A 26,561-nucleotide genomic window follows, 5' to 3' on the forward strand; every position below is an offset into this window, starting at 1 on the left:
CATAATTTTACTCTTTATTACCTACGAGTAAGAAAGAAAATTGTTTTTTTTCAAAGCTGTGTCTGCGTACAGCCCAGGAAACCAAAACTCTTGAACCATAGCAGAGGATTGCTCACCATAGAAAATAAGTGGCCATGACAAGGATCTCGGGTACTGAGTCTAAGGTTTATATAGTAGAAAGAAAGCTTTAAAGGGCTCATGACTGAAAGACAGATGAGTTAATTGGAGAAGTTTACGTTAATGGAGAGTCATTGAGAATCAACCCCTTTTCCTTATCACCTGGTGAAGGGCATTCAGAGTTAATTTATTAAATAGCATGAGTAAACGCTTCTCTCATGACATAAATCAATACTCATCATTTGTCTGATTAGTACCGTTATGTATTATTTGTACCAGCTTAAAAGTAGAATGTTTCCTGCTTACCCACATAACCATTTCTGCTAAACAGTGGCCTAGATCTAGGATTAATAACCAAATAAAATATTTCCACCTTGTTAAACATGCAGCACTTCCAAAAATATCTTGTTCCCATTCAGTCTCTACCTCTATAGGGACAGCGAACAGCACCCAATCATGATGCTTTTGCATGGCTAGGACATGTCAATAAAAGTGACTTATGTCTCTTCATTTCATATAGTCATTAGACCTTAAAAGCAATAAATATCTAACTCCAAGCGAAACTCTTAAGATCTACTAAGTCCTTGCTCAAGAAGTGCATCATGTACCTTTCCATAAACTTGCATTCCAAACTGAATACATTACTTTAGGACAAACAGACAATGTTCAGTGAAACCCTAAGTAGCTCAGAGCACGTAACACACTTCCAGAATCTAAACAAATCATTCAAAGTGAAAATGCACTGTGTATGGACCTTACATTTATAGAGACTGTAAGTTCCATGAGGCCAGGGGTTGTGTCTGCCTTTTTCATTAGGTTCAGGAATGTGTTGCATCAATATTGGTCAACAAGTAATATCAGAATGGAAATATGGCCCATATTTTCAGTCAAATAACTGGTCATCAATCTTTCAATAAAACTATAAGTCTAAAACCAGTGGAAACAAAAGACATAAAGAAGAGGTAACAAGGAAAATTATCACCAAAGGAGTGATTCTTATCAGTTGTTTGCATATAACATGTGGGGAGGAACAGCCAGTTAGGCTTTTCAAAAAAAAAGTTGCTTTAGTTCTTTCTCAATAGAAAAGAAAAAGAGAGTAGTTTTCATATTGTTGTGAATTATTTCATAAATTATTTTTCATTTTTATTCCCAAGTGAATAAAAACTTGGATGTAAATGATTGGAGCTGCATTGAGGAAACTGAAAGAAACACCCAACTCATGGTCATGAATTCTCAGAGTCCCCAGCAGGTAGCTCACACGCAAGAAGTAGGAAGAGTAAGAATCCTCCAAAGGTAAAAAAATCAGAAAGAAAACTCATCCACTCAACTTGGATGGGTGATGTGTATCAATTTCAATCACGAGTCTCCCACATATGCAAACAATTTTTTTTTGCAAACAATTTTTAAGGAAGCAGAATTTGGCCCCAAATTTTAATAGCTATTAACTATTGCTTTACTATTAGAGCTGGTTTGCCATTCACTGTATGGTATATTGGCCTTAGTGTGTATATAGTTTTTGTATAATTTTTTTTCATGATGTGGAAAATGAAAGCAAAGAGATAGTTCATTCTCAAATATTGTTTATCTATCATTTTAGGTAGGTATTGTTTATCTATCATTTTGAGGTAGTCTTTAAAACTCCTTACATGCAAATATTTCTTTCATTATCTCCCACCTATCATCTACCCTCTACAAATACAAATTTTGAAAAAGTAAAACATTTCAATCAAACATAAATTTTGTTACTCTTTACAGTATTTCATTTTGCTCTAGAGAAGAATCAAGATAAAATGGCAAACTTCAATGGTATTTTTTTTCTTTGACACTAAAAGGAAATAAAAAACCAAAGTATTTGATGTCATTTCATGGACATCTGTAAATAATAAAATCCTTTCTCTAATTATGATTATCCATGTGCATGTTTTAGAATTTTTTTAATGTTTGTTTATTTTTGAAGGAGAGAGAGGCAGAATGTGAGCAGGGGAGTAGCAGAGAGCAAGGGAGACATAGAATCCAAAGCAGGCTCCAGGCTCTGAGCTGTCAGCACAGAGCCTGATGTGGGGCTCGAACTCACAAACTGTCAGATCATGACCTGAGCTGAAGTCAGACACTTAACCGATTGAGCCACCTAGGTGCCCCCCATGTGCTTGCTTTAAAATGTTCAAGTTCAAGTGCTAGCAAGATTTACCAGGAGTTGGGGCGCCTGGGTGGCGCAGTCGGTTAAGCGTCCGACTTCAGCCAGGTCACGATCTTGCGGTCCGGGAGTTTGAGCCCCGCGTCAGGCTCTGGGCTGATGGCTCAGAGCCTGGAGCCTGTTTCCGATTCTGTGTCTCCCTCTCTCTCTGCCCCTCCCCCGTTCATGCTCTATCTCTCTCTGTCCCAAAAATAAATAAACGTTGAAAAAAAAAATTAAAAAAAAGATTTACCAGGAGTCAGGTTTTATTTTCTTGCTCCAAGATTCTCTCATAAGGTGAAGACATTACCACTCACTGTATTAATGCAAATATAACCATGTTGGAGTGCAGACATAGCATATCCAGTTCTGTCTCGGTGGGTTTGTCATGCTCTTTCAGGAAAAGAATGGGTAAATAGTGCTTTTCTGCAATTCTAGCTTGAGAAATAAACAGGCTCCTATATTCTTTGCTGATGCTTAGTGTTTTCCAGTGGGGAAAAAGATAAATGACATTCATAATAAATATCATGAACAGGAGGGCACTTGAGGAATAAATTAATAAAATCTACCGGTGACATTTATTCCACCTTAGCAATAATCAATCAAAAGCTACAAATTAAAGACCTCCTACATATCCATCACTATTGAAAGAGTGATAAGAAATGTATAGATACAATCATGGAATCATAGAGTCTGAAAAAAGATAGGAGCCTTAAAATTCACCTCATCAAGATGTACATCCTATCCATTGGATGCTCAGGGGGTTTTTGTTGTTTCTAATTCAGCCCCATCTGATTATCTCTGAAGCTCCAGCACATACAGCGCATTAGCTGTCAGTGGAAAGCATCCGAAAGTGTTTCTTGAATGAGTGAATAAATAAATTCATGATTATAGGCATCCCCACCAAGTGCTTGATTCTTCAGCCCATATTTAAGTGCTAAGTAATTATATTGAGTAGAAGTAGTTTTCCCTATATTTCTTGGAGACCCTTTTGTAATTAGACATAGGTGTTTGATTTTTGTGAGGTAGGTATTATGGGATTTGTGTAGTTAAGAAATCTGTATAATGATGGGTCCACACGGGATTAACTCGCTCTCTGTACTGGACCTGGAAAAGGAGTTCAAAGGTAGATCAAGCACAGGGACCTGCCGCTCACCTAAGAGGGAGGAGGAAGTCTCTTTAGTCCAGAAATGAGACTTGTGTGGAAAGACCCTGATTAGAGGAAAAAAAAATGTCTCGGAGGAAATAGGGGTTTAGGAAAAATAAACAATTTATTAAATAAAAATATTTACTTCATTAGTAAATTTTTTTAATCTTAAAAGAGTTCATTTCTGAAGGAACCTAGGTTTGTTGTCTCTAGCAGCCTGCTCTGACAGGATGCCCTTGGCCTGAATTGGCCCTCTAATTCAACAGGTGCCCTGTGGCCCCCAGCTGACTGTCTCAGGCTGATTTCTCCCCTGAGCTTTCGGTGATGGAGACCACTTCTCCTTTTCAGGACTATAAACCAGCTGCCATTGGTTTGAAATTCAGTGTCTTTGTTTCTATTTTCTCAAGTCTCAGCAAAATAACACCTGTCCTTCCACATATTATCTTGATGCTCAAGGACACATTTCTTGTCCTATTCTTCCCCAGACTGAGTGGAGCAATCACAGACAAGGCTTTTCTCTTTGTGTATCCTCACAGGCCAGCTTACCTGGTCAACAGGAAAGGTGAGCACTACTTATGACCATGTCTTTCTGCTTACTGCAGGGGCCTGAACCAGGCCATGAACTTGTAAACATCAACATCATCATCATCATCATCATCATCAATGGTAAATATAAAATCATTTCATCTCAATGCCCTCGTTCCTGAGACACTGATGTAGACCCATGTTTATCAAAGTGTGCTCCTTCAGACATCTGCACTAGAAATGCCTGGGATACATATTCAAAATTCTGATTCTGGAGACGCACTGGATTCACTGAATTGGAATCTTTCAGGCTAATGTTCTGGGATCTGGTTATCTGCACTGCTCTCTGAGTAAGTCTTATGTATCTTATGTTATGTTGAGGGTTGTGAACCACTGTGAGAATATCTGAAGGCCTGATATTTCCCTCCCATATCTTTAGCATCATTTTTATACAGGTTAGGAATTTAACTCAGTTAGTCCTCTGCTTTACTATCCACTGTCCAAAATTGCCTGTACAGATGCTGTATACTTGGGAATTAATTAAAATACATTAGTAAGCTTTCTCAAGAAGTGTGTTATTTTATAAAGTTCTTTCTAACATCTAACTTCACTTATGCTGATGTCATTCACCTCATCTCTTCATTCTCTGTCTCACATTTGGGAGGAAAAGGAAAATTATCACCATCCATCATAGAACATTCTTTCTCTATCTGCACGTCATTCTTAAAGACAGCCCTGAGACATGATTATTCCAGAATAAAGAAGCTTTGTCATCATCCAGTAGTCAACCAATAGGATTATAACCCACCTGCATATTCCGGGGACAAACCGAACACATCCCGAACTGAATGCAGCAGGTTCGCCACCGAAGTATCCCCCTCCTTCTGGTTTTGTCCTCAGTGAGGAGTACCACCGAGCACCAGGTTCTGAGCCAGTCCTCCCAGAGCGAGCCCACCCTGATACCCAGACCACCACAGACTTCTTTCCATATCTCCTCAGACAACGCTCAAAATATCTCTCATCCGTTCCAATCCCTTAATCCAGAGGTTGCCAACACCACCATCTCCAGGTCCAGAAACAAAGTCAACATGTGCAGCATCTTCCTTTATGAAATTAAGGAGAAGTTGTCACTGTGGCTAAATAGTAGACTGAAGAGTGCATTCCCCGCCCCAGATCGTGTGTGCACTTAATGCTGTCCAAACAGAACAAACATTTGTAGTTTGCAAGCTCTATTTGGTTTCTATCTTTTTTTTTATCTCTCCCCACCTGCTCCCCCACCTCCCTGACCCTGGTAACCACTGCTCAAGTCTTACGTCTATGTGTTTGATTTGTTTAGATTCCACAAGTAACGTCATGCAAGTGTTTTCTTTATGTGTCTGGCATATTTTACTTCTCCGTGTTGTTGCAAATGACAGGATCTCCCTTCTTAAGGCCGAATATTATCCCTCTGTATGTCCTCAGCATCCCTCACCTGGCCTGTTGCAGTGCTTGTCACACCATCACTAGCCTCTTTCCACTAATCCTCACCATCACAGGCATAATCCTGTGGAAACCAAGTATGGCCACACTGTTTCCTTGCCTAGAGAATAACCAAGCACAGCCAGCATTCTGGAAAGGGGGCTAAGGGAAGGGAAATAGGTAAAAGTGGTCATGGGGCTGGAGCAGACAAGGTATTTTGGGTGTGGTCTGAAAGCCTAGACTAGGCTTCACCAGGGAGGGTCTTGTTTTCTCCACCCCAGAATGGTGGGAGTCAGGGAGTCCCAGAAAGGTGATGGAGTGAGCACAAGACATGGTCCTCCCTCTCTCCTTTCCTTGTAACATAACTTCCCTGCTTCCTTCCCTTTGCTATCTGCTCCTCTTTCTTTTCTCCACTCTTTCCCTAACGCTGCCTAGTGTATCTCCCCACTGCTGGTTTGTGATCTCCTTTCCATTTTCCTTTTCCCCCTCTTCTTCCTCTTAAGCTTCAGTGTCTTCTCTTCCTCAACCCCAGCTCCTGCCTTCACACTCCTTAAAATGGCACTGGAACTTGGATAGCCTAAAAATACATTTAATTCTTTGGATAGCCTACTATCAACCTAACATAGGGTGTTTCGTATCTTTCTTTTGCCCAAAAGGCTGCTTAAAATTAGTTACATGTAGTTACCATTTGCATTTGTTCCTCAATTGCTTTTTCCTTCTGGCAAGTGACCCTAAGTAGAATGACAGCATCCTTGCCTTTGTCGTTATCAATTACTCTGTGCATCAGTGTTCAGTGTCGTGGGAATTACATGAGCACTGGAGTGAAATTAACTAATGTGCCATACTTGATTCCTTGTTACTATAAATTATCTTAGCCAAAATACCAAGAAAGGATAATAGCCATTTTCAAATTGGGCAATATATCCAACTGAGTCATAATGCAACAGGAACCATAGGGAAACTTAATGAAAAAAAGAAATATTTTTTAAGCATAGCAAGTAAAGCTTTAAAATATGTGCAAATTTGAAAACTATTATTTAACATTTCATAAAAAGAAATAAAAACACTCTGACCAAAAGTATAATCATGTGAATAAATGTGTGCATAATTTAAGCACAATACCTAATTCCAATGAAACACACAAATATATATGTATATATATACATTTATATATATATATATATATTTATGTATAGTCTCAAAAGGTGTTAGATATTTTTTGTGCAGAAGACCATTCATATCAAGTCAGATTGTTTGAAAATCAGAGATATTAATAATCATTTCAAATTTAATACACTTTTTAAAATAAAGAAACTGACCCATTCAGAGAGATCAACACTGAAGGATGAAAGGTGAAAACACTTCCATTCTGAAAAGGGCATCTCTGTGTATCCTGATGAACTTAGACTCCTGCTTGGTTTAGTTTTGCCTCCCTACTCCCAGGGGGCAGAGTATGAAAGGCTGATCTCCAAGGTGAGCAGTTTTCAGATGCTACTGAGGTCCTTGGTTTAGGGACAAAGGATATTGATGGCCATTGATGGTAGATGTAGCTCAGATTACTTGATTAACTCCCTGCCTAGAGCCTAAATTAAAAAAAAAAAAGCCAGGAGGCAGGGACAAAGTACCTTAGCAACACTGGGATACGTAGTGAGCCATTTTCTGAGAACGAATGTCCATAGATGCTAGAGACAGGATGGGTATCAAGGATGGCCAAAAAACTCACACAACACCCCAAAGCATAGAAATATGGGTGAATGATTGTGTGTACCGTATATGAGTAACTCTCAGGAAAGAATAGAGAAGCTGGAGGGAAACTGGGCACCACACTGTGAAAAAACAAGTCAGTTCCATTTCTAAACCCCAAACCTGAGTGATGAACAGAAGAACAATGTCAAGAGGAAAATAACGTTGTTCCATCCAATTTTATGAGAGCGATGGACTCTGCAAGAAGATGTATGATTGATGGGAAATGAGGCAGAGACTCTGAGGCTTTCCTGTCTGGGATGCTTTGGGACATTGAAGCAACACAAATCACCATATGTAAGAGACGCCTGCTGGCACAGAGGTAGGGAAGCAAAACCACCTTCTCAGAAGAGGCTCATGAAAATATTTCTGAAGGATGGGAGTACAATATTAGAAAACTACCTCATGTATAATAGATAAGATTTTGAGGTCCTTAAACATGTTTTTGCAGAATATATGGCGTTTACCTTATTTTCCTGAATTAAAGACCATTTCATACCCCCTCCTTCCACATTCATTGTCTATCGATAGTTGGGTTGCTAATTTAGTGAAGAAGAGGACAGAACTGCTTCACATTTCTGCAAACTTCAAATTAGAGGCAAAGGAAGTTAGGAAAACCAAATATTTTATTCTACTCAGTGTCAGGCTCTGCACCTAGGTACCTGCCTACCAACTCTACTCTTACTACCTTAACCTAAAGCTACCATCATTTCCCCCACCAGCCATTTCAAAAATAATTGCTATATGGTTGTTGATGGTTGAGCTACCAGCTTTTGACTCACCCACTAGTGGGTGGACGGGGGATCCTTATTAATATAGATTCCTGGGACTCCTACTAAACCCACTGAATTGAAACATTGGGAGTCTGACCCAAAGAATCTACCTTTTCTCCCTCTTTCCAGGTGATTCTTATGAGCCCAAATATTTACAAATCACAGTAGCAGTGTTACTTTTTTTGATTCATTTAACAAATCTACATGAAAAAGGATTGTCTTCCTCTCCAGTTGTATCACTTGGTTAAGAAACTGAGAGCAAATATTAATCTCAGGAGAGCCCCAGGGCTTACTGTCTCCCCAGATGCCTGCATTTGGGTAACAGAAATATTTATATTACCCTTTGGAATATGATATTCTCATAAATGTCAGCCTGTGATAAGATAGCAATAATGAGTCTTTATACATTTTATGTATGTTGCTTATGTCATCATTCAGAAAAATCAAACAGACTAAAACCAGAATTTTAAAACCCCCAAATTAACTTAAGTATCCAGGGAAACATTTTAATTGTATAGATGAGAAGCTTGAGAGGCAAAGACTGGGGCATGAATGACAACATGGGCCTCGGCTGGATCCGGGGTCCAGGTGTCCTGAGAAAGCCCATGGTTCTACTCACCATCAGTGTCTTTTCCTTCCTCCCCCCTCCCCCTTTTCCTCTTCTCATATCAGAAACACATTCTGACTTCCACTCTTCTCTATCTGTGCCCCAATGATGAACAATCCTTTCCTTCATTCTGAGTTCTTCAGTATTCAGAATTTACCTTCAAACCATGTCTCTCTACAGAGGATTTTCTTAGTCTTTCAAAGCTACAGATTGCTTGAAAAAAAATTGTTCCTCATGGTGCTATAGACAGTTTATAGTTGTTCAAAATACATGTATTTCCCAAAGTCATATTAAACTAATTCTTTAATGTAAATATTCCCTTGTCAGTTTCTGTTCTACCATCTTGCAGCTTGTCTTCTACCTTTGAGAAAATTGTTCATATCTGACATTAAATCTCTTGATATACATCTCTGAGGAACATATTATAATCATCATGACCACAAAAGAGACGACTATTGTCATATAAAAGGAAAGATTCCACAGGGAACATGTGCCTTCAGCATCAGAAATGTGTTTATTTTCATTTAGTACTTTTTTTTTGTCCCACCTCCCCCACCGGAGGTGAAATTATCTGACAAATTGAATATCTTTATTTGGATGGCGGGGGGCTCATGAGAGTTACTTCCTGAAATGCAAATAGAGAAATATGCATCTCAAATCAAAACTCTAATGTGATTTTCATTCAACAGAATTTATTTTGAATGATCTGTGTGTTTTATTGCCTAGCTTCTAAATCTATGGATCCTCAGTAAAATTGGTCCCATATTGGGCACTAGTTTTCACTGTGCAAACATTAAGTTGATCTTTTTAAAGTGGGCACAAGCTTAAAACAGATTCCTTCATTTCCAAGACTTTAATCTTTATTACTTTTTTCTTTAAACCTGAGGTTGACTGGAGTTTTCCTTTTAAAGCATTTACTCAACTTAACTTCAAAACCTCTTAGCTGAGTTAGCCATGTGTGGCATGGCTTTTTAAAAAACTTTTTTTAATGTTTATTTTTGAAAGAGAGACAGACAGATTGTGAGTGGGGGAGGGTCAGAGAGAGAGGGAGACACAGAATCTGAAGCAGGCTCCAGACTCCAAGCTGTCAGCACAGAACCGGATTCGGGGCTCGAACCCATGGACCATGAGATCATGATCAACTGGGGCTGAAGTCGGAGGCTTACCTGACTGAGCCAACCAGGCGCCCCTGGTATAGTTTTTTTAAATTTAAATTTCAAAAGTTACATGTAATAAATTTTAAGAATATTAAATGCTTAGTACATAATATCAACTTTTTCCCAGAGAGATGCAATTTTCTATGATTTCTTTTTTAAGTTTGAGAATCTCCAAAGGAAAAGGATCATGTTTCAAATTACACTTCTTAATAACTGAAATGAAATCTGTTCCCTAGGTAGCAAATCCCTAAAGGTTTTCCTTACATCATCATGTGTTTATAACTTCTTGTTAGATAGAATAGGTGCCAGACCATATGATGAAAAATGTCTAGCACATAGAAGCATTATAGTGAAACAGTTAAAATGTAAGCTAATGAGTCAGACTATTAATGCTCAAATCCTGTCTTCTCTATTTACTACCTGGGTGACTGCACAGATTCTTAAACTCTCTGTGCATCAGTATCACCATTTTAAAAGTATTTGCTCAATACTGGCCAGTGCTTAGAACAGTGTTGGGCAGAGTTTACTATATAAATACTAGCTTGACTATATTATTATTACTATAGAAGTAGATCTATTGTTATTATATAGTATAGCAATTGTTATATTGTGTTGTGCTATATTATTAACCTAGTGAGTACTCACTACTTATGAAATAGAGGACTATGGAAATATATTCTTTTAATATTTATGAATGTTTATTTATTTTTGAGAAAGAGAGAGACAGAGTACGAGCAGGGGAGGGACAGAAAGAGAGGGAGATACAGAATCCAAAGCAGGCTCCAGGCTCCGAGCTGTCAGCACAGGGCCCGACGCAGGGCTCGAACTCACAAACCATGAGATAACGACCTGAGTCAAAGCCAGCCGCCCAACTGACTGAGCCACCCATGTGCCCTGGAAATATATTCTTTTTACTGAAATATTTTAAGTTCACATTTCATTACATTGAAAAAAATAGCACTTTAGCTATGGAGTAATAGTAAAGATTGGAAGTTGCATTTGATTTGCATTGGAGTCCTTTTCCTGAAAGACGGCTGAGGATTATAAGGGCCTGGCCTATGCAGTGGAGATCTCACAGGGTGGGGATTCCCAGCTCCTGGATTCAAAGCAAAGAGTCCTCTCTCCTCCACTCCTCCACTCCTATGCAGTGGAGATCTCACAGGGTGGGGATTACCAGCTCCTGGATTCAAAGCAAAGAGTCAAGATAGGAAGAGAAGAAAGGCAACATCTGTAAGTCAAGAATCAAGGCACCAAAAGGAAGGCACAGATGCCAAGGAACTGGAGAACCAGGGACATTGAGAACAGAAAATAACGGGTAAACAATAAACCTGAAGTTGTCACTGAAACAGATTGGGGCAGATGCTGTCACCCATAGCTAGCCTTATGAGACCTGATTCCTGGGCAGGAGGCCGTATGGACCAGCCATTAGTCCCTTCATCACTTCTATTACTGCTGCACTGCTTTCCACCAAACACAACCTGAACTTGCATTTTCGGCAAAGACACACACTCACGATGATATTCATTACCTTAAAAAATGGTATTCGTGTTCAACTTCATCACAAAAGAAATAGAAAGCACCTCCCTCAGTAGCAAAAAGATAAAATAAACATTCACGTGTCCCTCTGACATCAACACATGTATCAGAGCACAACAAACAACATGATAAAATCATCAACAGAAACAGAGACCTATAAGTTATGGCAGATACTGCAACTAATAATTTTTAGGTATGTCAAAGATTACCTGGGGGGAAAGAAAGAAACAAAAATAACAGAACAAATGTCAAATTCATAAAATTGACTTGTATCTGAAAGAAGGCATCTCCAGAAAGTGATCTTTATCTGAATCATACTTCTCTGAAAGGGGAGGATAGGGAATTCTAGCTTGATCTTGCTCTCAGTCTATTGAATATTCATTTTGGGCAACAGAACGCAATTTACATCATGTGAGGCCCAGGTCTGTGTGCAGGAACACCCTTTAGGGAACTCAGATGAAGCTTCTAAAATAACAAGAACATTTTCCAGTTCACCGCAGAGGGAATCCGCAGCTCGAATTTCATTTTCTTTGACAGGTTTTTCCAGATTTGCTCAAGAAAATGCCCCAGAGAATGATTCTGCTTAAGTTTTACGTGCGTGTGTGTGTGTGTGTGTGTGCATGCGGGCGTGTGCGTGGGTAATGTCTGTATACATGTTTACATGTAGTTTTTTGATGATAATATTTAGCAATAACAGAGTTTTAAAGAATTTAAATGAACATGACATGCAAACCCAAATAAGAGCATTTTTGTTTGAGGTACCATGAATTTAACCTGTCAACTTTTGCTCAAAGGAGAAAAGAAATACTTTCATCTAAGTCTCTATTGTTTGGTCCTATGGCAGAAATTAATTCTGACTCCACTATAATGTATGGATGCAGCACATCTGAATGAGACTTATGTGTAAATAATAATATTGCAGAAGAAGTCATATGGCTAAAAAGGTGCTCAACTTCTAGGATACGTTAACACAAAACAGAAATACCTGCTTAGATTTAAATTCGATACACGTTTTATAAGTATTTTTGCCTGCAAAACATTGACACAATTTGAATTCCTGGTTTCAAAAGAACTACTCTTTTAAAATTTTATTTTTTAGAATTCATAATAATTCTGTTTCTCTTTATAAAATAATCTTTTACAGGAAACTCTCTAAGACAAGTACATTTCTAAATAGAAATAAAAGATTATATTAACCTCAACCCTTTCAAAATTATTCAATTTTCTACAAACTAGCTCATTTTTTAAAAATACGCAAACGCACAATTTTAAGAGGTAATATTACTCTTCCACTTGACATATATACTGATATTATCAGACAGTGATGAATAATAAAGAAACAGCCCTTACAGCACTGTAGTAAAGATCAAATATTAAAGCAAAGATGGCAGAGTCAATAGACACAGATCCTTCTCATTTTTGTTGTTGCTACTACCGTTTTGGTTTTTTTTTTTTTTTTTTTGCAAACATTGAATGAATGGCCAACACCTTTGGCATGTTACTTACTGATGGGTAGAGGTAACCTTCTCCATTCATGGCTATATACAATCCTGTCTTCACTCCCTGGATGGCAACAACGCGCAGTCCCACTGGTATGAGGTTGAACAGTGCTGTAAAGATAAACATGGCCTGTCACAAATGGGCAGGGGAAGCAAAGCTTTGCCATCACTTTTCTGTCTTTCATTTCTTTTATTGAAAAAAAAATCATCTATGTTACAACCTTCTGAGAAGTTCCAATTAATTAAATTTTATTTCTCTTTCTAATGAAGACGTATCTTCAATGGGTAAAATCAGCCCTTGAGCTTCAACGTATAGATATCAGCAGTCCACCTATAGCATTGCAAAGAATTGGTGGACCAATACACAGACTCAAGCCTGTAATCATGATTCCAGTATCACAGTCTCTGACATCGTTTGATGCCAAAAGAAATCAGCTGTGAAGATTCTCAAAGAGTGGAATCAAGAAAGTCCAAGTTGAATGCTTAGTCTGGTCTTTCAAACAGAAAGCATGTTTTATCACTGCAGTGTAGGACAGGCTAGAAGTTTAAAAGGTAATTTCAAAACTAAATTAGTCTTGCTGAACCAACATGAGATGCCAGCAGAGCCCAGAAAAGGTGTGTACCTGCCAATGTGCTCAATTTAGAAAGAACGAATCATACTGAACGGCATGCACATTTTAAAGAGAGACATTTTTTTTTACTAATATCTTATAAAACTGTGAGTGATAACTAAAATCAAAGAAGGGAAAGTGTTCAATTTTACCCATCTGTGAGATAAAAACTCATTTATGTTTCCATGTATCATTTCTTCCCTTATTGACCAGAAAAGTATTTTTCTATTATTTTACATAGTACAGATAGCAATGTTATCACTGAGTTTTAAAAAAAAGTCTTAACATTCCTTTAACACATTGTCATCCTGGGGTTACATGTTGACTCTTTTGTGATTATTCCAGCACCATCCTCAGTATTAACTGCTTCATGATTTGGGGGACCTTAACGTAAATACATTTTTAAGAGAGCTATTAATTATCCACAGTGCTGTTATCTGCTCCCACTCAAGGTCTTAATTCAAGAGTAGTTCCAACTAACTGGATCAGGCCAGAACAGGCAATGACAACCCTGAAATGTTGAAGTAAACATGTAAACAAAATACCTGAGGTTTAGGTTCGCAAATATATTCCACAAAAGACAAATAATTTGAAAAGTGTGGGTAATTTTGGCTTCAATCTATGGGTCTACTCAGTATATAATTAAAAATGTACTTTATAAATTAATTTCTATTTAATTCTGAGGCATCACATTTTTTCTCTGAAGGGTGGGGGAAATTTATACCTTCTTTTCCAAGTATTACATATTACTGATCCCAAGATGTAAAGATGCCTGTGATGAAAGGAACATGGCAGGCCATGGTCATAGATAATCATCCCTAAAGGAATACTCAGGGGAAAAATGATTAAGTGGATACTAGCTTTCATGATTCAAGCTATCTTTGGACTCTTTTCCATAGGATTCTAGAGGCTTATGTTATAAAAGAATGAGGCTTATGCTTGCTCACTTCTATTACTTAATAGTAAACATGAATGGGAGTCATTGAACAGTACATGGTACTTGTGTCATTGTAACTCAGTATTTCTTCTTTGTGGGACAGGACCATTGGCTAATTTAACTCTTAGCTAGAACACCTAAACTCTCCTATCTCCCTTATATTTTGAAAGGATGGGTACCATAGAACAATTCCTGATTTAGGTGTAAAAGTTCTGGAGAAAAAAAACATAGTTGGATGCCTGTCCTTGAAAACTATTCTAACTTAACCCATTAAAACTTAATCATTCTAATCTTTATACACTCCTAATGGTATTTGTAGGTGTCATATATTTGATAGAGGCCAGATGGTATAATTCTAGAAAGTTATAGTTAAGTTAAGTTAAGTAAAGTTAAGTACATCATGAACTCATCAAAATAATGTGGTATAGGAAAGAGAAAAATTATAGATGATAGCCTAAAATGACCTTACCAAAAAATAGGTTTTTTCCCTAGGATTTTGGTTGGGACCTGAATTCCAAAATGTCAGTTATTATCATTTACAGAAAGACAAATCAAAGTTAATCCATGTAACCACTGTCATGTGGAAGCCCATTCAGAGCTGATCATGATGAATCCATGGTGCTAATTAAAACTACAGATACCCATGTTAATTGAGACATCATTATATTTTCCATTCCTTTTGTATTTTATATAATTATAAAGCAATGTCAGAAAGCCTAGGGGAGTTCAGAATAATAAGATGTTCATGCTACCCTATTTATTCTGTGGAACATTCTAGTTTTCCGTACAGTAGTGATTTTCAACCCTGGCTATACTTTAAAATTAGCTGTATTCATAAAGCAGGATATCCATGCCCAACCACAGACTAATTAAATTAAATAAGAATCTCTGGAAGTGGGTTTAGGGTTTAGGGCATAAGGAAATTTTTTAAAAAGCTCCTCAAATGACGCTAAAGTACAGCCAAGATGGGAACAGCCATCCCAAGGCCTGTAGCATGGTGGTAGCTGTGAGTGATGGGCAATTTTTACACATCAAATTATCAGGTTGGGAATTTCTAAGATGAGAGGGGTGCTTGTAGCATTTATTAAATCTGGTGATGGGAGCAATTACGTTTAAGAGCACAGGAAAACCTCAGGACATCCCCAAAAGCAAACTAGGGGAAAAGAAAACTACACCCTAATCAAATGCCATAGTTCATGGTAAGGCTAATGTTTAGTAGATAGATGGGCAGCTCTAAGAATTTTAAATGAATATACCCTGAAAATGAGTGTGTGATGAAGTAACCTGTGTACTCATTTCTTTCTGTGAAAGATCTCTCCAGGGCACATAGATGCCAATAGTAAGCAGTCAAGTTGCTACAGTATCTTCTCTATTAGGACCAATCACCCATCATCAGTCACTGTCATGCCACTTTCCTTCCTGGAGATTTCTAGATCTCGGGCTGGAAAACCCAGGGAGGATGTTAGGATCAGGCTCACTGTCTGCTGGCCTTTCTCTCTCTTCTCAACTCACCTAAAAATCTTGACAAAGGCAGCTTAGTAGGGTCGTTCTGACTGTACCTAGTTCTAAATAAGCTCATGTTCAGTTGTGGGGATATGTGTCCAACTCAAATCATGAAGATTTGAAGGCTCAAGCCTCAGTTTTGTCATATAGTAACTTTCAAGGTGGCAGCATGGTGACCTTTAGATTATTTCTCCTTATTTTTCCTACTTACAGATTACTAGTCTTTGGTTTGGATTCAGAGGATTATCAAAAATCTGGAATGCATTTGTGAATTCTTACATCACACCCTTCATCAAACCAAAAGGGCAGTGCTGCCAGGACCCGCCTGCCAGCATCTCTAGTGCTCACCCTCATGTTTATAGAATACTTTTCATGGCTTATGATTTTCTGAAGATTCATAAGACTATTGTAATGAACCAGAGAAAAGAAAATAATCTTAAAATTCCATCTAAAAAAATGTGCTTTTCAACTACAAAAGTGATGACACACAAAAGTAGAGTGAATCAGTAATTCCCACGGCTTTTATAAAACTACCGCAGTCCTGGCATGTTTTATTAAGTTTTATGGTTGTATAATTTTTAATGGCCTTTTGAGGAGAGAACCTGTATCTCACCCTGTTTCTCTCTATTCTGCTATGTTTTGGAAAATGTTGAAATGGTAACAAAACTAACCCAACTGGCCAAAAGGGCACATAAAATGGAACAGAAGGTGTGGGACAGCTCTTTGCACAGGAATGCAAGCCCCTTGAGTGTGGGCACTAGAACTTGGTTCTGTGGCTTCTCTACAGGAGATCCTGTCCCCTCTTTATTGTTTAAATTGTTCCTCGACAGTATTAGGGGGGTTAGAGAGGACTGCAAGTGCTGCCAGACTCTTGTTCCTTCAAGTGTGGTTACACAGTAGGAGAAAACAAGCCCCACACATTTAGAGAACAGAAGGTTGTGTGTCTTTTGGTGTCTAGTCGCAGATTTCCAGTTTGGTGTTTAATACTGTTTGCGTAACCAGATACAATTATGTGTGTGTGTGTGTGTGTGTGTGTGTGTGTGTGCAGATAATGTATAAATCTGCACTTTCACAGTTTAGAAAATGTTGTGCTCCTTATTCAATTCTGAAGCAATATGCTTTTAAAAGATAGTGTCTACCTAACACACCTTAATTTGATATTGATTCCCATCGTTAAAAATAACCAACTTGTTTGGCATTACAAAAACCAAAGAAGAAGGTAGGGGAAAAATACATAAAACCTGTGAAGAGAATTATTTTTCTGAGAAACTAAGCAGCATTTTCATATAGCTATGGTTTGTTTCCTTTCTTAAAAACTTTGGCATAAGGGATGGCCTCAAACTCTAAGTCAGAATGTCATAGTTTTTGTAGTAATCAGAGTTATGGAAAACTATTCCTCATGCTCCACTGGATTTTGGTCAAAGGAAATCAGAAAACATTGAAGACATCAGAACTTAACAAATCTTGAGAGTCCATGACTCCCACAAGTATAAGACATAAGAAAAAGAGAATGCCTTTTGTCAAAGAATGGGTAAGGAGATAAAGATAGGGAGAAGAAAATGAACAGACACACATGTATTAGTTTGAACCAGAAGAAACTGGCATCTTTCATAGGTCAAAGATGGTCAAGTCCTTACAATTTTAAAAAGTTCAATCCAATATCAAAATCCCAACAAGTAAACAATGGTTGACATCAGTCTTAAGAATAAAAATGTTTTCTCTTTCTTCCTTGTGTTTGAATTGCTTTACCTTCTCTTTTCTCTAAATCAAAGAAGGAAATAAACCACTTGACAAAAAAAATCAATGAACAAATACAATAGGGAAAAGTTTAAAAGGACAAAAGGACAACATAATAGACACAGAGAGAGAAAAAGATTAGAGATTGAAAAGGAAGAAAATGCAGGTAAACAGAACATTTTTAGGTTGAAAAAAAATTTAAATGATGCAAGGTCCAAATTCTAAAAGGTAAACACAATGGCTAGAAAAATATTGACACTTCACATAGTGACATCAAATTCAAAAACAATCTGCTTTATATTATTAGATGATCTTAGGGCTACTAAAAATTGGATTACTAGAACTTAAAACAGAAAGTGCCTATAATTTGGTTATATGTATTCAAATCCTCCCTTCTTCTCATGGAATGATGTTCTATAAATGAAGGGCTAATGTTAAATGGAGGTAAAGATTCATATGCACTCCTGATCCACTGTTAATATGTGAATAAATATTTCCAATAAAATCAGTTTTTGCTTTTCATTCATTTTTCCAGGCATTGGAAAGGGTCTATTTTAAAACTGATGTGCCAAATTAAAAGGACTTCTATGCCAGAATAAACAGAAAATGGGAAGGGAAAACACAGACAATTGAGTAAGAAGAGACACCAGAATGAAAACACAAAGAAGAATTATATATTAAAAAATAGTAAAGTGAAGGCAGACACTAATACAATGGAGGGTCAATGGCTTTTCAACTAAAGAAAAATCATCACAGACCCAAATATATAATGTAAACATTTTGTACAATGTATTTAAAGGTACAGAACTTTCGCATCCTCTCGACAAAAAAGATACTATCTTTTCTGGTTGAATGCAAAGAATTTGAAAAATTCCATTTCCATTATTTGAAACAACTAATCCTTACAGCTCTTGAATTTCCACAATTATCATTAAAAAGCTACAAGCCTGATAAAAACAGTATTTCCAAAGTAAACATGGATTCAACTTTTATCTGGATGCACTGGTGTCCTTATTTCACTTTTAGGATAATGAAGATTAAAAGTAACAATAATGCTGGATGTAACAATCATTTTGAAAAAAAGAGAAAGAGAGAAAATAACCTCTAATTATCTTAAAATGATAGCTTTCTTTTGTTGCTGTTAATGTTTTCATCCATGTGGTCCAAGTACAATGGTAAATGGCATTCTAGTGTGTAACATTTGTAAAAATGAACCAACACAACAAGTATTTGTAAATGTATTTTAAGAAGTCATTTAAGCAGCAGCGTAGCTTCTACCAACTGTGTTAACGGGTGGCCTGAGGTTGTCACTTACTAGAATTAGTGCTGTCATCCTTGGTTCCATCGAGAGCTCCATCGGGATGCATTTGCAAGTAGTAGCCTTGCCTGCAATATAACCTGGTCACTATACCCTTGAGCTGGGGATCTGAAAGGCAAACATAGTTATCATAAGCCTCACAATGTGTCAGAATAGAGTTTCTTTTTTTCTTTTTCTGATTCTTTTCTTTCTTTTTCAGAAGAGGGCATTGGATAGAAGTAGCACCTTTCACTCTCTATCTCCCAGATTCCTCTGTCTGAATCAAACTTAGAGCATATTGATCAGTAAAGGTGAGGAAAAAGCAGTCATACGTTGCATGTGTCAGCAGCAGAAAATAGGTCCTTTTATGAAACTAATGTGTGGATTTAAATTATTAATTAACACAGTTGAGCTACTTAATAATCTATTCGTTTAATTATTAGCTAAGTCCTAAACTAATTAGTCTAATAGTCTAATATCATTCAGGATGGTAGTACAAGAGTTGTGCAAACTTCTGCTTCTAAGAAGCCTTATTAAAGGCTTTTTAATGGATTTTTCTTTTTACTTAATTTGACAAGTAATCCCAAAAGGTGAAAAGCCTATAATAAAAAAAATCATACTAACATTTTGATATGCATTCTTAGAAAAAGCCCCATTATGGAGAATGCCTCTTTGATGTCTAAAGGGTCAGCCTGACTGGCATGGAAGCATCTAGTACTCATGCATGACCCATAGAAAAATGGGAGAGTTGATTTCTGAGCTCAGGGTGAGGCACCATAACAAACCTATGCTGTCAGGTCAGCTCTGTGGCCATAATCTGGACGAATTAGACAGTTTACACACATTTATAACTCAAAAATAGAGTGAAATTATATAACGTGGATTTTGATTCTTAGCCAAAAGAGCCAAGGATAGAGGACAGTGGAAGTTTATTAAAGCAAAACGGGAAATCATATGGTAACAGACTTCTCATTTGATGATTCATTGAAAAGAAAACCATTCAAGTGACCCAGGCTTCACAAAGAGCCAGCTGTACCTTTGATAAATATTTACATGTGGCTTTTCAAAGGCCATCCTTGTTTTATGACTAGATATGATGTTGGACATCATATTCATCACCATGGCAACTGGCAACTCTCCACAATCGCTGAATGGGACATGCAAATACGATCATGCTATCAAACAGTAGAATGGCACAGAACGATGAAGGCTGCCATCTTGCAATTGACAGAAAATTTGTGGATTTGTCAACAGGTGAAGACAAACAAAAAAACACACATGTCAAAAAAAAAAAAAAAGGCTCTTCCAAACCAGAATACCCTTAGTCTTTTGTTTAGTCCTCAAGAAACTAAAGACAATGTCAATATATATTATTATGGACACATAATATAACTAATAATTTGAGAAATGACTTTTTGGTACTTAGATTTTCTTCAAAGATCATATGATAGTGAAGAAAATCTGGGGGGAATACTGCATGAACACCACAGCATCACATCAGTGTAACTAAATGTAATAGATGCTTCTAGAAGACTAGGATTAAAAAACAATCTAAGTGATTATTGGGATTGTGTGACATATGTTCCTTATTCTGTAGTATATACCTTTAAAAATCACACAATTCTAAGAAGTGCATTAGTGGGAAAAATTACTCTTGCACCTTAGTCTGCCATTCGCTCAGTAAAATTTGACTGGGTTATTGACCCTGTACGTATTGAGGACTTCTTTTCTTATTTATGCTGCATTGTATTTATGCTCATCACTGCAAATAAATGGCATGGAAAAGAAGAGAACAAAGGTAAAAAGTCAGGTTTTTAATTGCCATGAGGACATACAAGGAATTTCAGAGATTGATAATCCTCTGTAAAAGCTTTATGTTTTGAATCACTTAGTGTTAATAATTCTACATTTTAGCTACTACTTGAATTAAGTAGGTCAGGCAAGGCAGTAAAAGACACATAACCCCCACAAGCTCCCTCACACTGAAAGAGAACACTTCTTCCTCTTCTTTTTTTGTTGTTTTTCCTATTATCAAAAAGACAAGAGATAACAAGTATTGGTGAGAATGTGGAGAAAGTGGAATCCTTGTGTACTGTCGGTGGGAATACAAATTGATGCAGCCACTGTGGAATACAGTATGGAGGTTCCTTAAAAAATTAAAAATTAAACAACCAATCCGCTTGTTACCGCAATCCCACTTCTGGGTACACAGCCACAGGAAATGAAATCGGGGTCTCAAAGAGATCTACAGCTCCATGTCCACTACAGCATTATTCACAATAGCCAAGATATGGAAACAACCTAAGTGTGCATCAGCAAGTGAATGGATAAAGAAAATATGGTATAAGTGCACAACAGAATATTTTTCAGCCTTTAAAAAGAAGGAAATTGTGCCATTTGTGACAACATGGATGGGACTGGAGGACATAAGTCTGAGCAAAGTGTGAGCAAAGAACAAAACCATAGTTTTGAGTTCTCACTCAATATCAAAGAAACGAAACCAAATTGATTTCTATGCATCTAGTTTCACATTATTTGATGTTCTCTTTTTGAGGAACCATAATAACACTGACTGTGCTCTTCCCAGGCGCCAGGCACTGTGGTAAGTACGTTACAGGATTAACTCATTGAACAAACCACAACTTACTTATTAGAAAGCCCACTTTGAAGATGAGAAGGTGGAGTCAGAATGATGGAGTAATTGACAAAGAACACAAAACTGACAAGTGCTCCACTGGGGTTTGAACATGATCTACATTTTAACCACTAAACTGTGTGGCCTCTGGAAGTTGAACAATTGGCCCGAACCATCTTAAGAATCTAAACTAAAATGCAAACCAATCTTGTTTTCTTTTTTTTAAACTAGATTTTAAAGATTAACCACAGCTGTATATAAACCCAAACCCTGCATACCTAGGGCCAAATCAGTGATTAGAACAATCACATGAAGTTAGAAAGAATCAAAGTGCTTGAAAATCTCTTCTATGATCCACCCCACTTTCCCATTGGCCACATTCCCAATAAATTTCCACTCATGAAACCCTCACCAAAGTTGCAGATTTAACACTGTAGGTTTAAACTCATCTGTGTCATTCTCCCTCCTCCACCAACTCCAGTTGGAAGGTACTTGTATCGCTGACTCATCAACTCATGTGAAAGGTCTCAACACTGTGCCTGCCTTTGTCATTCCGGCTAAAGAATTGCTCGGTTTTTGCAGATGCTGTCTTCAAGATCTCCCTCACTTGCTCCTTGTTCTATTTGCACTGCCAGCAGTTCTTCAGACCCCTCATTGCCTCTCCTGGGTGGTCTTTGCACCTGCAGTGGGCCCATTCCATCCAGCAGATCAGTAAACATGCAGGGACTCTGGCCACTCACTGAACTACTCACATGCCCTGCATTGTCTTCTACTACTCCACTCCATCCCCTGTATAGCCCAGCCCAGGTCACTGTGGGCTGCCTACAAATATCCCGTAATGTTCCACATTTATCCTGTCCCCTTAACCTTCCCTGTCTCTACATAAAGATGCCCCCTTGCACATCTGTGTGCACATACCCACATGCACACATCTTTGAGTATTTAACTTCTTTTTCTCCTTCTGAAGTTCAGCTCCATCAATTCTTCTTCTGGGGCACTTTCCTGATACCTCAAGTGAGTTCAGATTCCTTCTTTAAACACTTCCATGACAGCATTCTTCATGGGCATTACTTATTTTTAAAAAACTACAGCATTATTCACATTAGCCAAACATCAAAACTACTTCATTTTGAAATGTTTTTAATATATTAAAAGGTACAAGAAATAATACAACCTAAATCTGTGTTAACCATGGAGGTTAATAAATGTTACTATTTTGCTTTATAATTCGTTATTTGAATTTCACATTTATTTGTGCAATTATGTGATTGATGTCTATCTCCAAACTGTACTCTAAGTTTCACAAAGAAAACTGAGATGTATGATATGCTTGCTCACTGTTACATTTCCAGGGTCTAGACAAATAGGAACTGGGAAACATAGATTTCTTAAATGAATGCTGACTGGGTAATTATCTAGTCATTTCATATATTGCTAATAAGAGTGAAAATTGTAATAACATGAACTCCAGGATGGCAGTAAAGCCTAAAAAATGACCAAAAGTTTTGACCAGGCAATTGTATTTTCCAGACTTCTAACTTAAAACTAAATCCCCAGTATTATAAACTTTTGTGTAATGACATATGTGTATATAATATGAGCATGACCACATAAGAAATACTATCCATAGGGAAAATGCATGGGAAACAACACACAAAAATGTGAAATATAAATATATTTTGCTGGTTCCTATATGTTTTTCAACACTTTATTATTTAAAAAATCTCCTATAATTTTATAATGAAAATGGAGATTTTTTAATAAAACATATTAATGTCTTTTGACAAAGGATGTGTAACGATAACATTTCATACATGCTTGCAAATAATACTGAAATACATGCATGCAAATAACCTAAATGCATATTACTGTTGTAGATTAACTGGTTGCCCCAAATTTTCTGGAGTCCACTTATTAGTTTCTCTTTGTGCTTAGCCACATGTCCATAAAACACTCACTATGATCCTCACTAATAAAACTAGCCATAGTGCAATATCACCGTTTATAGCATGAGGTCACTCTTTCAAATAATTAAAACAGAAGGAAACAAGCTTTTTCCTCAAAGGCCAAAAGTATGAAGCCAAATATCTGTGACAAACACAAAAGAAAACAAAACAACTTTCCTGAGAAAGCAAATCACAGCAGCTATATGTGGTCTGGCAACGGCATGACTAAATTTCTCGATCTACCATGTAGAGGACAACATAACCCTCCATATGAGTCTCTATAGCAAGACTATAGCAGTTGAGTCTCTCTATAGCAAGACTCAACTTCAGCCTAATACGTGCTGGACAGCTCACTTATACGTATTATTTCATGATTCTGTGAGGGAAACATTGACAGGAAAGACCAAAAGTATCTCACATGACTTCCAGAATGGCCAAGAACCAGTCTGGGCAGCTGCAACAGGAGTACAAGTCTCTAAAAAAGAGCATCCATCACGGGCTGCCTCCCTCCCAAAAAGAAAGGAAAGGCAATGCAATGTAGCCTGTGAAGACCCAGTATTAGAACTTCCTGCTTGATTGTCATCCCCAAAACTGAGAAAGAAATTAAGCTTTGCTAATAGTTTACATGGATTGACTTTGGAGTCTTCAGGTTCACATGTCATATGAGGTCCTTGAAGTACCTGAGGCAGGTTCAGGGCATTCTCTAGTTCTGAGGGACTGGCACAGTGTCCTGGCTGTCAGTCATTGTTCCCAATAAGTGTTCTGCAAAATGCAGAAGTTTATGTCTTCTTGGTTAAGTAGACTTATAAGTTCTATTATCTAGTTTAATTAAAGTTAAGATATTTTAGGGAAAAAATCTGACAGAGATAATATGGATTAATAGTGATACTCAAAGAAAAAAAATCTAATGCCAAGAAAACAGCAAAGATGACAATTTCTTCACAAGGATTATGTGGTTGAAAACAAGTCCACAAATGAGTAACGGACCAATGACAACCTACCTATTCATATCTAACATGAAGTCAGTCAAAAGTATTTGAAAACGTTAAGAATACATCTACTATGATAAAAACAGAACATCACCCCAAATTAATAGTATGCTTGAATATAAAACAGTGAAAATATTACATGTGTTAAACAAGCTCATATTGATGAACATTCTCATTTGTTTTTCATAAAAATAATAGGATAAGAAGGTTTGGTGACATTCTTCTAGTGAATGTTAAAAATAAGCCCTACAAGAATGAGGATTTTGTTTTCAGTACTGATATATCTGAAACCCCTACAAACTCGACTCTCAATTAATAATTGAAGGAAAATAAATATCTGAAATCCCACACTTACATTTTAGCTAGCCATGTAAAAAATGCAAAAATAGTTTTCAATTCATAAGACTGTTAGAGTTCTTTATTGTCTTCTAAGATACACATTCAGAATATTTACTCTGCTTAGGAAAATATGAAAACTTTGTTTTAATTATCCTTTTTCCTTCTGTTTTCTTTTTTAAATACTGACTGTGCTTGCACATCTGACTAAAAATGTTTTGAGGATACTCCTTGTTTGAAACTGTACTAACTATGCTCTCTGACATTAATTAAAGTAGAAATAATGAAAGCTAATGTGCATATATTTCAAAAAATGTTTCATAATATATTAGCCTCAATACTCAGAACTGAGAGAAATGCAAAGCAGTTCAAGTGCCTTCAGATACAGGAAAAAAAAATACCCAACATTTTAAATGAAAACAATCACTCTCTCAGAAGTGAGTTCATTTAAATCAATCACTGTCACAAAAATTGTTTTCACGCAATGTGCAGACTGACAAAAGAGAAATCAGGATAATCCTTAGAATGATGGATATATTTGTAATCATTATTTAAATTGAAAAATGCACAATATGGCATGTGTTTTTACATAGAAAATATAAAAATGTATATACATCACACATACCATGTTTGTTTACACATAAATTTTGGTACTAGTTGGTTTTCAGTGCAGGTTCTTAAATGTCACTTCTCTATTAGCTATGGAAAAATCACATGTTTTTTATAGGGTAAAAAGCAACTTTTGGAATAAACATTTTTGTGGCAGATCGAATTAGATTTTGGCACTCTTAGTAGCGGAAAATAGCATTGTGAATAATTTACCCAAAGCCATAAATTATCATATAATTCAGCCATAAAAATAAACCATGTTCAAGAGCTCTTCCAAAGGGCTGAGGGAAAAAGGTGCGGTAGGGACATTAGGAAAGTGATAAATAAACTAAAGGTATGTGAAAAACTGCTATGTTTTTGATAATTCCTTAGATTGGCATTCAATCAATTTCCTCTGGAAATTGCCCCCATGCTACCCCCGGGGCCCAGCCTCTAAGAATCCTGTGTCAGCTACTTCCGAATGGTTGCCTGATCACCACCCCAATTCAATGCATTACTATGTCTGTTCAATGTTAACTGCTGATTCTACAGCCTATAACAGGCTCTCCACCTCTGCCTACCAGAATCTTATGCTTGCAGGCACTAGAGATAGAACCTTGCATAAAAAAAAAATAGTTCTTGCCCTCAAAGAGCTTGCTGTCTACTGAGGGGGGTAAGGGAAATGTATAATATGGTTCCATGCCAATTAGTCATGTGTGAAATTACTGGGTTTATATGTCTTCCTGTCCTGCAAGTACATTATAAACACCTTGATAATTTGTATCATCTGTTATTCAAAGTAGCCTATCACTATTCTTTGCACAGAGTAGCTGTTCAACAAATATTTAATGACTGAATTTATTTCATTCGTCTTTAAAAAGAATCTATATATAAACCCTAAATGGCATTCGAGGCAAGATGCATTTTTTATATCTTAGTTAAGAATTGAAGGAGCAGAGCATGCTTGAGATAAATGTGGGTTTTGAAATGGAAATTCTAATAATTAAAAAAAAATTCCAAAACAATTTGAGCCAAAAAAAAAAAAATCCCTCTTAGTAGTGTACATTAAGGAAACAACAGTGGGTAGAGCATCTTCTTGGGGAAGACACTTGAGAAGATGACTAAAGGGAAGGCAGGCCATAATATCTTGCTTAATATGTGACCCTCAACTCCAAGGAGCATACAGAAATAAGAATAATTCTTGGGATTCCTACTGCAGGGTTGAACTATCACTAGCTTTGTGAATA

At 37.0% G+C, this 26,561-nt stretch overlaps 1 protein-coding gene across 3 annotated transcripts in view; it reads right to left on the reverse strand.

Annotated features, from left to right (window-relative positions):
• Positions 1-26,561, reverse strand: part of FGF14 (fibroblast growth factor 14) — a 620,232-nt gene that overhangs the window by 109,493 nt on the left and 484,178 nt on the right. For all 3 annotated transcript variants that reach the window (XM_043582620.1, XM_043582621.1, XM_043582622.1), the window contains exons 2-3: positions 18,839-18,949; positions 12,743-12,846 (exon numbers count right to left, since the gene is read on the reverse strand). In XM_043582620.1, the coding sequence (XP_043438555.1) occupies positions 12,743-12,846; positions 18,839-18,949 (215 nt within the window). The remainder of the gene's footprint in view (positions 1-12,742; positions 12,847-18,838; positions 18,950-26,561) is intronic.

The sequence above is a fragment of the Prionailurus bengalensis genome, chromosome A1 (assembly GCF_016509475.1).
Source record: "Prionailurus bengalensis isolate Pbe53 chromosome A1, Fcat_Pben_1.1_paternal_pri, whole genome shotgun sequence".
Lineage (NCBI taxonomy): Eukaryota > Metazoa > Chordata > Mammalia > Carnivora > Felidae > Prionailurus > Prionailurus bengalensis.